Genomic DNA, 13,250 nt, shown 5'->3' on the forward strand with positions numbered 1-13,250 from the left:
ACAAAATAAAGCCAGCAAAAAGAAAAAGGAAAAAAAGCCAACTATTTTAGGCTAAAATCCAACCAAAAAGAATGAGCCAACTACTTTAGGCCAAATCCAAATCTTCCAGTCAGGTCTCAGATGTAAAACACTTGCTGTCTCCAAATAATTCCTGTTTTGGTTATATCCAGAGTCAACAAGTATAATTGTAGCAAGTCTTTTACTTGTAACCTCACACAAAGGCACTTTTTGTTTACACCAGGTGTTGTTTCAAGGTCAAAGACTTTTAAATTCTTTTATTGTTTAATGTTACTATAGTATCCTCTTTCACCACTAGATGTCCTCGTACACTATTTTGTAAACGTCTGGTTTTAAAAAAATATTACAAAGTTTTTCTTTTATATTTCTTTTGAGGTTATTTACCCTTGAAATTACATTTAAAAAATTTTTTCTACCTCCTGTAGGTTAAGTTATCTTTCTTTAAGTCAATCTAGGTTCAGTTTTTAACGGGTTTTTTTTATATTCCTTAAAATCTTTCCCCATTCTGTAGTTGCTCGCCGCCTTTAACTCTCTTCTCCCCTAGTCCTTCTGGGGTCCTTTACTTCACAATCAGGGGATCAACATTCTTAAGTCCAAATGGAAAAGGAAAAAGAACTGGCTCACCTAGTTTCAGCATGCTGTTGGCAATCAGCTGTTTAGCGGAGCACCGCAGCTCCTCGCTTCTCTTCCAGCTGGCAACGACTTGGGCTGCCTGGGCTTACCAGGCAGCCTTCCCTCCGTCCTTTTAGAGGGTTTCTTCAGGCTGTCTGGACTGATCACCGTCTGGTCCGGACTCCTGAAGCATCCCTCCTTCTTCATTGCCCCTCCAGGGCAACTTTCCAACCCTTTATGGTCACCAGGCAGAACGAAATCCGGCTGGGAAGCTGGAGCCCCAGCTTCTTCCCCTCATCTCACCAAACACCAAACTGGAAGCTAAGTTGGCTAGATTTTCCTACCTTCTCTAAGTAATTGCCAACTTCTGACTGAAGTGAAACAGAATTTGCTATTCATTAATGGAAGGTCTATGTAATTTCTAACAATGATAACAAGAACTTCATTTGCCTTAGGATCAAAACTATTTTCCTTTTCTTCATTTAATTTTTTTTAAATAATTATCAATTAATTTGGTAATTAAATAAAAAAAATTAATGATATAATTTTCCTGTTTCAAAAGACAGTTGCTTAAAATAAGGGAGAGTAGCTTATTTAAAAAATTGAGAACTTTTCATGCTTTAATTTAAAAATGGATGAAATTCATAGAAAAATAAGATTCAGTTATTTTAAATGTATTTTATATGATAGAAACATTTGCATGTATCTGAAATTAGAATTCCATATGCACTGATGAATTTGAAATATGTATTATATGAGAAGATAAAATAATGGTCTTTATTATGTATACATTATTTATTATTGCCCTAAGCATAATTGTTTTCATCATCTTTAGTGAATATTTCCATGCAATTTATTAAATGTGATATAAAAGTGCTAGTATTATCACTAGAATTTCTATTTTTTGTTTTTATTTTATGTCTTACTAGTCTTAGACTCATAATAAATTTCTAACATAAACCTAAAGGTAAATGTTAATGAGAGATCCTTGTGTAATAAAAAGTTCTTCAGAGTTTTTTTAATGCGAGAAAATATTTGAGGTCAATACAGTTTTATGTTCTGATGATAGGTTATTAATACTTGATAGCTAGGAAAAATATACACTATAATAGTTATTCTTTCTATCATATACAACAAAACATATGAAATATTCTGTGGGAGGAAAGGGAATTCTATTTAATGTGAAAGCACACTAAGCTCAAGTAGAATCCATCTTTTCTGCATGTGTTCTGTTTCTTTAGGTGGAACTGGAAAAGATCCTTAATTAAAATTCTGAAAAGCCATTCCAAATCAGTGCATACATTGTATAGAAGTAGAATCCTATTTAATGAATGCTTTGGTAAGAAGAATTACTGATCATATGGAAGGTTAGGATAACTAATATGAGAAAATTGTACTAATTAAAGCATCCAATAAAAATAATAAAGGTGATAATGTTACTGACTCCATCTATGTTTTATCTTCTCATAAATATTACATTCCAAATTCATCAGTGCAGATGGAATTCTAATCTCAAATACAAATGTATCTTATAAAATACATTTTAAAATAGATCTATCTTGTTTTTCTATGAATCTCATTTATTTTTTAAACTAAAGCATGAAAAGTACTCATTCCTTTTAATAAGCTATTCTTTATTTTAAACAACTTTCTTTTGAAAGAGGAAGAAAACCCCCTCACATATCCCCTTCCCCTTTTAGTAAGTAGGGTTACAATTCTGTTATGTCATTTCTGACTATCATGTTTATTCCAGGTTGAAAACAATACTGTTTGTTATAGATTCTCAGCAAATGTGTCTCATTACTATTCAATGTTTCAGGTCAGTGTTTGCAACCCATACAAGATGATGATGTGAACGACCAATATAACAACATCCTCAACAATAAACGGTTCATGCTGGATATGCTGTATGCCCATAATAACTTGCCTTTTGCCAAGGATGAAAGAGTTAAAGAATTGGAGGCAAAGATAGATTTAAAGAAGGTGTTGAATGCAAGTGAAGATACTGTTATCAGCCTAGCCAGCAGGATTTCAGTCCTACAAACTACTAAACAGGCCAAAGATGAATGTATTAAAAAAATGGAAATTGGAAGTTTGGAAAATCAAGGCAATGTGAAGATCTTTGCAGAAAGATTCAATAGTGGTGATGTGGCCAAAATTTCTAATTTACCTGAAAATGATTTTAATGAAAAGATTTCTGAAAAAACACCACTGCATGTTAAAACAGAATCTGACTTTATTTGGGATCAACTCTTGGCTAGTCCAAGAAAACTGAAAATCAAAGATATGGATTTCACAGATTTAGGAGATGAAGATGATATTGACATATTGGACATACAGATCAGTTCTAGTGATGCCCTAGTTCCTCCTCCCCCACCCATACCTGCTGTTTTAGGTTTTCCTCCTCCACCCCCTCCATTGCTTTATAGGTGTCCTCTTCCACCTCCACCCTCTGGTAATTTAATGGCTCCATGTCTATCAAGCACCCCTCCAGGTTTAGGGTCATCCCCACTTCCTAGAGATGAAGCAAACTTTATAAAAAAGAAGAAAACCATTCGTCTCTTTTGGAATGAGGTGAGGCCATTTGAATGGCAGGGCAAGGAAAACAGACACTGCAAAGGATTCCTGTGGTCAAAACTAGAGCCTATTAGAGTAGATGCTGCCAAATTAGAATACCTCTTTGAGACTAAATCCAAGGACCTTCCTATCACAAAGGTACTCTTCTTTGTATATCTTAATTTTGTTCATATCATAGCAAAATTTATAAATAATTCAATAACTACTGGAGTCAGATTTCCATATATAATAAATAATGTTTTATAAGGTACAGGTAGTCCTTGACTTATGACTACAATTGAGCCCAAAATTTCTAAGTAAGACCTTTGTTAAGAGAGTTATACTCCATTTTATGACCTTCCAAAGCCACAGTTATGTTAATCTTAACAATTTCTCCATTGCCTTACTTGCCAGAAACTAGCAAAAACTGATCACATGACCCCAGGACACTGCAATTGTCATAAATATGAATAAGTTGCCAAGCATCTGAACTTTGATCATGTGACCATGAGGATGTTGCAATGGTCATAACTGTGAAAAACGCTCGTCATTGCCTTTTTTTCGGTGCTATTGTAACTTTGAATGGTCACTAAACTAAGTTGAGGACTACCTGTACTGAGAATCAAGAAAATTGCCTAATAAGTTTAAAACCTTAAATGAAGTTCAATACCATGTGTAAAAACCCAATAAAAAATCTAAATTGGGACAAAAAGTTAATTTCTTCATTTTCTTTTTATCACTAAAAATCTCTATGACTTAAAAAATTAGACAAATATCATTTTTTTGTTTCTTTTCAGATTGCTAACAGAAAGCAATCTCTCATATTGTTGGGGAATGTCAGATAGTAAATAGATTTTGGTCCTGTTGTGGGAATTACTCAGTGTACATACTTTGCAGTTTAACTACCATATTTTTGGTCTTGTCTGAAAGATACTGTAAGTGCTAAGTGGAATTTCAGTCTTTTGGGCATATTCCAATACAGTTGGGCATACAAAGAGAGTAGTGGGTCTCCACCTCCTTCTGACATTCTTTTACTTGTAAATTTTATTTCTAGAAATTCTGTAGTTAGGACTTGCGGTAGGCAATAGCTGGTTCTCTTATGGTGTCAGTCACACACACACACATAACATAGAATAATAGGGTTGGAATGAACCTTGGAGGTCTTCTAGTCTAACTTCCTGCTCAAGCAGGAGACGTTATACCATTCTGCACAAATGGCTGTGCAATCTGTTCTTGAAGTGATAGAGACATAGAGCCCCTACAATTTCTGGAGGTGAGCTATTCCACTGATTAATTGTTCTCACTATCATGAAATTTCTCCTTAATTCTAGGTTGGAGCTCTCTTTAATAATCTTCCACCCATTGCTTGTCCTGCCTTCTGATGCTTTGGAGAATAAGATGATAGCCCCTTCAGTATTAGAAGACTGCTATTATATCACCCGAATCCCCTCTTTGTTAGACTAAACAAACCTAATTCCCTCAATCATTCATTGTACAGTTTAGCCTGTAGATCCCTTATTACCTGTGTTGCTCTTCTTTCCAGTCTTTCTAGGGTCTCATGATCTTTTTTGTATCATGGTGACCAGGTCACATGATCTTGAAACTATCTGTTGATGCAGCCTATAAACTGGCGTTTTTGACAGTTGCAGTATGCTGCTGGCTCAAACTAAGTAGTGGTTGACTAGCACATCTAGATCCCTCTTACAATTACAACTGTTGAGTGAGGTACCATCTATTCTATACTTGTGCATTTTTCTTGTCTATATGTAGGCTCTTACTTTTCTCACTACTTAATTACATTTTGTTGGATAAGGCCAAGTGTTCAAGTTTGTCACAATCCTTCTGAACTGAGTTATATTCTAAACCATTAGCTATTCCATTAGCTGTTAAAAAGTAGCCCAGTTAACATCTGATAATGGAGGAGGCAGTTGCTAGGTGTATTAAAGAGAACTCCCTCTCACTTTACTTCAAAACCACTACCCCTATCCGGGGGTAGTGGAAGCAGGCAATTTTTAAACATAAATTTAATACCCTGCTAAACTTATAAACTCAGGTTTAAAAGCAGCTCAGATGCAGCATCGTGAGGTGATGCAACCTGAAACAGGAGAAAGACAGAGATTCCTTTCTTTCCTGCTTCTCTGTACGGATTCCACCTCCACTCACATCTGCTATTGGCTAATCCAGGTACCCAGGCCAAGGATTGATTTTGATCAAAAGAGATGGTTCTTTCTGGGGCTCAAATTGACAACAATAGTGCTGACAGTCTTCAGAAGGCAACAATTCAAACAACCTTATTCATTTAAAAATCTCAATAACAGAGTAATAAAATGAGGAGTTTCTTGTTTACATCACTTGATCCAAAATAGCATCAAGAGTCATGTACTTTTAACTGTGATGGAATGTGCATCTGCAGCAGGAGAGGGAAAGTACTTGGCCATTCAGAGCCTTCCAAGAAAGAGGCCCAATTAAGACACTGCTGTCCTGAGTGGGAGTGGGGAGGGTAGCCATACAATAGACTCTCCCACTATATGTTTAATAGATTAAAAAGTTATTGCTTTACTTTGGGCCTGACGTTAATTATTTAAATAATGTTAAAATATGTACTGCTTTTATAACCAGTTATATAGCTTTGGGCAGCTATATAAGTGTTTTAAATAAATACATATTCAATATAGTAAAGAAAAAGATGCCTTGCTCAGAAGTTTAAAATGGGGTGAGCGCGGTTTCCTGGTGATCCGTCTGGCCCGCGGGCTGGCAGTTTGACACCCCTGGTCTGCACAGTTTCCTATTTACCAAAATCGCCCAAATCGTTATCTCTAAGTCTAGAATCAAATACCCTTGTTTGATTCTTAATAGTTAAATCTTTCCTTAGATTTTTAATTGGGAACTTTCCCAACAATTCCATCTTATTTCCAAAGTTCATAAGTCTTATGAATCTTTTAAGAAAAGTCTAAAGAATCTATCACAAGTTCTGCTTTTACTGTAGAATTATCATGTTATCCATATGCTATTCTAGCTTAATAGATAGATTTAATTATTTAAAGAATATTTATATGACTGAAGAAACATAAGAGTTTACAATCTCTGCTTCTTATTCTCAGAAAACTGCTGCTGATGGCAAGAGGCAAGAAATCATTGTCCTGGATTCCAAGCGGAGCAATGCTATTAATATAGGACTGACTGTATTACCACATCCAAGGACAATCAAGGTTGCCATTTTGAACTTCGATGAATATGCCTTAAATAAGGAAGGAATAGAGGTACTGAGAAAACCATGCAGAACATTATGTTAAAAAGTATATTATTTCCATGTACTAGTGTTTGAAAATATGTTGATGTATGAATTCTTATAATGGACTAATCTGATTACTATTATGTAATATTTTCTCCTTCTGCAGACATATAAACTTTTCAAAATCAATCAGCAATATGGGGCATAATTTTAACTTTTGAACAAAACATGCATTCATACTCATATTTGTTTCAATGTCACAATAAAAAAAACCAATTTTCTTCTATTTTCCAATTAACCAATATAAAGCCAGAAAAAGCCAACATCATGGGGAGAGATATAAAATCATAAAATTCCATAAAGGCCTAATTAAGGTGTGTGTTCAATTCTAGCTATAGCCTAAATGAGGGATCCTTGGTGCTCTTTGAGCTTGCTTGTTTTCTTGCAAATGTTTCATTACCCTAATTAGGTAACATAATCAGTGCTAGTAAGGAGTGCTGTTTGCTGTCAGTTCATATTCTGGTCTCTTGCCTGTCTGGCTGGTTGGGGGCGGTCTTAGGGATTCTTTGGTTGGTGTCTTTGGCCAAATAAATCAGAACTCTGAGGCAGGAAAGTTCCTCAAACAACATGTTTATTGGCTACATAATATCAGCAGGAACAAAAGTGGAACCAGATCTAAACTTTCCTCCCAAGGATCAAAGTAATATAATGTAACAATTCCCAATCGTCTACTCATGCTATCCAATAGAACACGGGTCGGCAACCCGCGGCTCCGGAGCCGCATGCGGCTCTTTGAGCCATCTCCTGCGGCTCCCAGCCGCCCGGTGCGCGCGCACCTCTTCGAACGGGCAGTGGTGCGCGCGCACCTCTCCAAATGGAGAGTGGCACCGGCCATTTGGAGAGGTGCGCACGCACCTCCCCGAATGGGCGGAGGTGCGCGCGCACCTCCCCAAACCTTTGGAGAGGTGCGCGCGTACCTCCGCGTGAAGGGGCAGCAGCGCCGCTCTTTGAAGAAGCTGCCGCGGCCCGTCTGCAAAGCTGCCGAAAGCGGCAGCTTTGCAGACAGGCCACGGCAGCTTTCTCGAAGAGCGGCGCCCCTGCCCATTCCGAGAGGTGCGCGTGCACCTCTCCGAACGACCGGAGGTGCGCACGCACCTCCCCAAACCTTTGAAGAGGTGCGCGCGTACCTCCGCGCGAACGGGCAGCGGTGCCGCTCTTTGAGGGCACCACTTAATGAATAGAACAACTTGACGGGTTTTCTGACTAAACAATCCTCCTTCTCCCCTTCAGTATGGGAATGACCTTGGTTCCCACAAGGTTTGCTAATGTTTAGACTACCAGAAATACCTTTCCCCCTCCGTTTCTTGTGGCAACCTAGAACAACAAAAATGGCTGCAGCCAGGTTCGTTGTACAGTTGACAGTCGCACCACCACCCCTAAGGAGAAAGCAAGTTCTGCAAAAGAAACAGAAGCACAAGTTAGGAATTCCCCCCTAGGCTTTTGAGGATTCTTATCATAGAATTTCTTTATTAACCTCTCTGCCTTTACATCCCCACTCTTCACCCAAGTAGCTTCCAATAAGGGATACCCTTTCCACTACAGCAAGTATTGCAATTTCCCTTTATATAATCTAGAACCAAGAATGTGTTTTATTTCATAAGAAGTCTCACCCTCCACCATAATGGGACCTGGTGCTTTTTCAGAATCGGTCTCAGTGTGGACTCTGAGACTGGCTTTAACAAACTGCAATGGAAGATGGGGTGAACTTTTTCTAACAGTTGTGGGAGCTTTAATTCAACCATGTCAGGATTAATGATTTTGACTATGGGGAAAGAACTGAGGAACTTAGGTCCCAATTTCTTATTGGGGAACTTCAATGTCATATACTTAGTAGATAGGTAGACTTTCTCTCCTACTTAAAATGGTCTCTAGGGAGATCGCCTCTTACTCCTTGTATACTTTAGCAGCTTGTGTTAGGGCTCACTTAATGTTTACCCAAGCACTCTGTAGGGATGTCATCCACTGATTTAAAGTTTGTGAGGAGAGGGGCATAAGAACAAATTCCCTGCTGGTTGCTATTTTAAACAGGGTAAGTCCAGTGCTACTTTGAACGGTATTATTGTAGGCTACTTCAGCAAAGTCCATCTCCACCCCCTCATGGGAAATCTGATACCCTAAATAGTCAAGGTGGGACTGGTGGAATTCACATTTAGACAGCTTAGCATAGAGGTTTGTCTTTAAGAGTCTCTTAAGCACCTCCCAGACCAACTTTACATGCTCCTCCCTGGTTTCTGTGTAAATGAGGATGTTGTCAAGGTAGACTAACACCCCGTAGTAGAGATAATCATGTAGCACCTGATTGATCAGCTGCATAAATACAGCGGGAGCCCCTTGAAGGCCAAAAGGCATCACTTTAAATTGGAAACTTCCTAGGGGGCAATTGAAAACTGACTTCCACTCATCTCCCTCCCTGATTCTTACTTGATAATAAGCCTCCGTTAAATCCATTTTAGAAAAGTCTCCGCTTTGCAAGGTGGGCTAACATGTCTTTCATCAGGGGGAAAGGATTCATATTTTCCACGCTCAATCCTTTAAAATCCATGCACAACCTCAAAGACCCATCTTTCTTCTCCTTAAAAAGCACTGGGGTGGCTACTCATGATTTGGCTGGTTCGATGAAACTCCTAGCTAGTTTCTTGTCTTATCTATTCCTTTAACGCATTCATATCTCTGGGGATCATGGAGTACATCTTAGGCTTTGGAAGTCTAGCCCCTGGTGGTATTTCAGTTGCACAATTGGTAGTTCAGTGAGGGGGAAGTATGTCACAGTCCTCTTTGCTGAAAGCCCTTGCTAGGTCCCAGTATTCCATTGGAATGAGTTGGACCTCTGGCATTCAATCCATGGTGGCTCTTAGCAGCTCAGTCATCCCCCCCCCTTCCCTCAACATCTGTTAATCTCTTGATCTGGCTGGTTTCAGAAGGCGGGAGGGGTCCTTTCACTAGCCTCAAGGTTCTCACCCCATTCTCCCACCAAATAGTAGGGCGCCATTTGTCAAGCCACACTAATTCCAGAATCACTGTCTCAGTCATTTTGGGGATAACCACAACACATATGATCTTCCAATGTTGCCTCATCTCCAACTGGATCAGTTCGGTTAAATGTGTTGCAGGGGAAACCCCACCCCATCAAAGATCCATCTGTCTACTCAAATTTCATGGCTATGGGTAATAGCTTGGCATGGATTCCTAATTTAAGTACAGTCAGGAGGCTAATCAGGCACCTTATGCAACCCGAGTGTATTAGGACGCTTACGTCTCTCTGTGCTCCAGTGTTTGGCACTATAAGTTTGGCAGCAATGGCGAAAGTGTTTGGTGGTTGTCACCTAAATAGATGCTTTTCCTGGCTTTGTGGTGGTTTTGATTTGGTGGTGCTGGGCTTCCTGCAGCAGGCCAACTCGATGTCCAGGGTTACAGCTATGCAATACCATTCACGGAGCTGATCAGGAATTCCCCAGTAGGAGCATGCCTGGAATAAATCATGATCTAGCCCCTCCTTGAAATAATGAATCAGCGATCGTTCTGACCACTCTCTGATCCTCCCAGCAATTTTCCAGAATTCCCAGACATACTCTTTAGTGGGTCGTCCCCTCAGTTTTAGGCTGCGGATTTCTATCTCAGCTTGCAGAGCCTGGAATTCATCTTCGAACCGGGCTCTCAGCTGGCCCATGAACAGGTTTACATCCCACAGCTCTGGTGCTTGCTCATTGTGTAGGCTGGTCACCCATTCTGCCACTTCTCCTTCTAGGTTTGTTGCTATCACATTCACCATCACAGAATCATTAGGGTATGCAGAAGCGTAGCAGTTCAGGTGAGCCCATACCTGATTCAAGAAGAAAGGCAACCTCTCTGGATCTCCCATCAATTGTGGGTTTGATGGGAGGTAGATCCTAAGGCTGTTTTCCCCAGTATGCAGGATGATAATGAAGTTGCATCTGTGCCACCCTCTGTAATCCCCTCGGTTGGGCCCCGGGTTCGTGGGCCTCTGATCTTGCATGGGACTTCGCCTGGGCATCAGACTTGATGTCGAGGCTGGTCTGGGTCATGGTGAAACTGGATGGGCCATTGCAATCAGACTTGGACTCCAATGAAGGGGAAGGAGCATTGGCGACCTCCTGGCTTCCTGCCCAGCCAAAATCATGTATCAGGCAACCGGGGCCACCTCCTTCACATCAAACTGGTCAAACTTCTTCAATCTTTCGACCAAGTGGCTGTGGATTGTCGTCAGGTACCTCCATTCCCCAGATTCGTCCCATTCTGCCGGCCTCTTCACCTTTTTTGGCGTGGGTGACAGAAGGCTGTGGGATGAAATCAGCGGGAATTCAGTTTCAGCAGCTTTGGGAATACTCCTGAGCTGGGGGGCTGCCTTGGCCCAACCAAGTTCTCTGAGGGTTACAGCCCCTTCTTGTTGTCCCAATTTCTCAGGTTGGGTCATCTGGGTCTTCAGCCAAGCCCCCACCACCAGTGCTCCACTCTCCGTCTGGGCAGTAGCCTACACCCTGGCAGCTAAAGTCATGCTGAGGTTAGCAGTTGCCTCCTCTTTCTTCTCCATCCTGGATTCTTCCCTGAGTCTTTGCCATCCTCCCAAAGGCAGTGGGTAGGTGACCAGGGCTTAGGACCCCAAGGAAAAAAAGATTTTATGAGATCTGGTTTAATGTCATGGTTCCGATCAATGAGGCCAAATAAATCAGAACTCCGAAGCAGGAAAATTCCTCAAATAACATGTTTATTCGCTACATAATATTGGTGCAAACAAAAAGAAACCAGATCTAAACATTCCCCCCAAGAATCAAAGAAATACAGTGTAAAAATTCCTAACCCTCTACTCATGCTATCCAATAGAACAACTTGGCGGGCTTTCTGACTAAACAATCCTCCTTCTCCCCTTCAGCATGGGAATGACCTTGAAGCCAGTTTCATTGTAGAGTTGACAGTTGGGCTGTTTACTAATGGCTCTTTGGCAGTTTCTTGCTTGGGGTATTGCTTACCTGATTGTTGGTCTGAAGGTGACCTTGGAGTTAATCTATGCTGATTTGAGTGCTGTTTACTGGTGGAAAGGTGCTGGAGTCTTTTTCTCTTTGGGGCTGGTTGATTGTCTCTTTTGCATAATCTGTAGATGTTGTTAATGTCTATGTGTCTATTGATGGCTGATTTGTCAGAGTGCCAGGCTTCTAGAAATTCTCTGGCATCTTTGGATTTGGCCTGGTCTTGAATTGTCACATTTTCCCAATTGAGACTATGGTTAAATCTGTCTATATGTTGTGAAATAAAAGAATTTTCATCATGCCTTTTGACTGCCAGTTGATGTTCATGGATACATTCTGTCAGTCTTCTGCCTGTTTGACCTACATAGTGGTTGTTGCAATTCTTACATTCTATGTTGTAGGTGACTCCTGTTTAGTTGGCACATAAGCCAACTAAAGCCCTTCAAAATGTCCTAAAGACCCAACAACCCCAGAAAGAAAAGAAAAAACAGGAGTTATCTACAACAGGGCTTTTCAACCAGTGGTACGGGTACCACCTGTGGTACATTGGCACCTGGCAGGTGATATGCGACCATCCTAGAAAAGTGGTAGCAGGGGAGGGGAATGAGCTGAACCAGTGGCAGCACTGCACAAGCCTGAGCGTGCTACAGGGCTCTCAGGGCTCAGTGGAAGTGCCAGGATCAGTTCCGCTTTCCAGCTGATCAGCACTTCTTTGGGGCTGTCAGGGCTCAGTGAAAGCACCAGGATCAGCGCCAGGCTCCAGCTGAAGCTCGGCGCTGATCCTGGTGCTTCTGCTGAGCCCTGAAGAAGCACCAATCAGCTGGAAAGCAGAACTGATCCTGGCACTTCTGCTGAGCCTAATCAGCAGATCAGCTGGAATGTTGCAGCATCTGCAGGGTCTTGTGATTTACATTCAGATACTTGGCAACTGATTCATATTTATGATGATCACAGTGTCCCGGGGTCATGTGAAGTGACCAAAGCCTGCTGCAACCACCCAGCAGATGGGGGGGATAAAAACCAAATACCCCCCCACCCCACCCCTGCTGCCAATCCTCAGCAGAAATGCTCACAACAATGAAAACCTTGGATAGGAGGAAGAGCGCCACTGGGCGGGCAGGCAGGTGTCTTGCTCAGCTGTGGTTGGGGGACACTTTTCAGTGCCATTGTAACTGAACAGTCACTAAGAGAACTGTTGTAAGTCAAGGACTACCTGTACTTCATCACTTTTTTCCATTTTTTTGTTGTTTTATTTTGTTTTTGGTCATCAAGTTTTTGACACCTTGCTAGGCAACTGGTGGTACTTGAATGTTGCCATATCCTAAAAGTGGTACAATGAGTGAAAAGGTTGAAAAGCCCTGATCTACAACATACAATGTAAGAACTACAACAACTGTTATGTAGGACAAACAGGCAGAAGACTGATTGCATCCATGAACACTAACTGGCAGTCAAAAAGCATGATGAAAATTCTTTAATTTCACTACAGACAGATTTAACCAAAATCTCAATTGAGAAAATGTGACAATCCTAGACCAGGCCAAATCCAAAAATGCCAGGGAATTTCTAGAAGCCTGGCACTCTGACAGATCAACCATCAATAGACACTAACAACATCTATAGATTATGCAAAAGAGACAATCAACCAGCCCCAAAGAGGAAAAGATTCCAGCATCTTTCCACCAGCAATCAGCACTCAGATCAGTAAAGTCACCTTCAGACCAGCAATCAAGCAAGCAATACCCCAGTCAAGAAACTTTCCACAGAGCCATTAGTAAACAGCCCAACCA

The 13,250-nt window shown here is 40.9% G+C and overlaps 1 protein-coding gene across 2 annotated transcripts in view; it reads left to right on the top strand.

Annotated features, from left to right (window-relative positions):
• Positions 1-13,250, top strand: part of FHOD3 (formin homology 2 domain containing 3) — a 370,562-nt gene that overhangs the window by 261,855 nt on the left and 95,457 nt on the right. For both annotated transcript variants that reach the window (XM_081344817.1, XM_081344818.1), the window contains exons 17-18: positions 2,450-3,345; positions 6,288-6,446. In XM_081344817.1, the coding sequence (XP_081200943.1) occupies positions 2,450-3,345; positions 6,288-6,446 (1,055 nt within the window). The remainder of the gene's footprint in view (positions 1-2,449; positions 3,346-6,287; positions 6,447-13,250) is intronic.

Source organism: Vipera berus, assembly GCF_964194415.1.
Source record: "Vipera berus genome assembly, chromosome: Z".
In the NCBI taxonomy this organism is placed as follows: Eukaryota; Metazoa; Chordata; class Lepidosauria; order Squamata; family Viperidae; genus Vipera; species Vipera berus.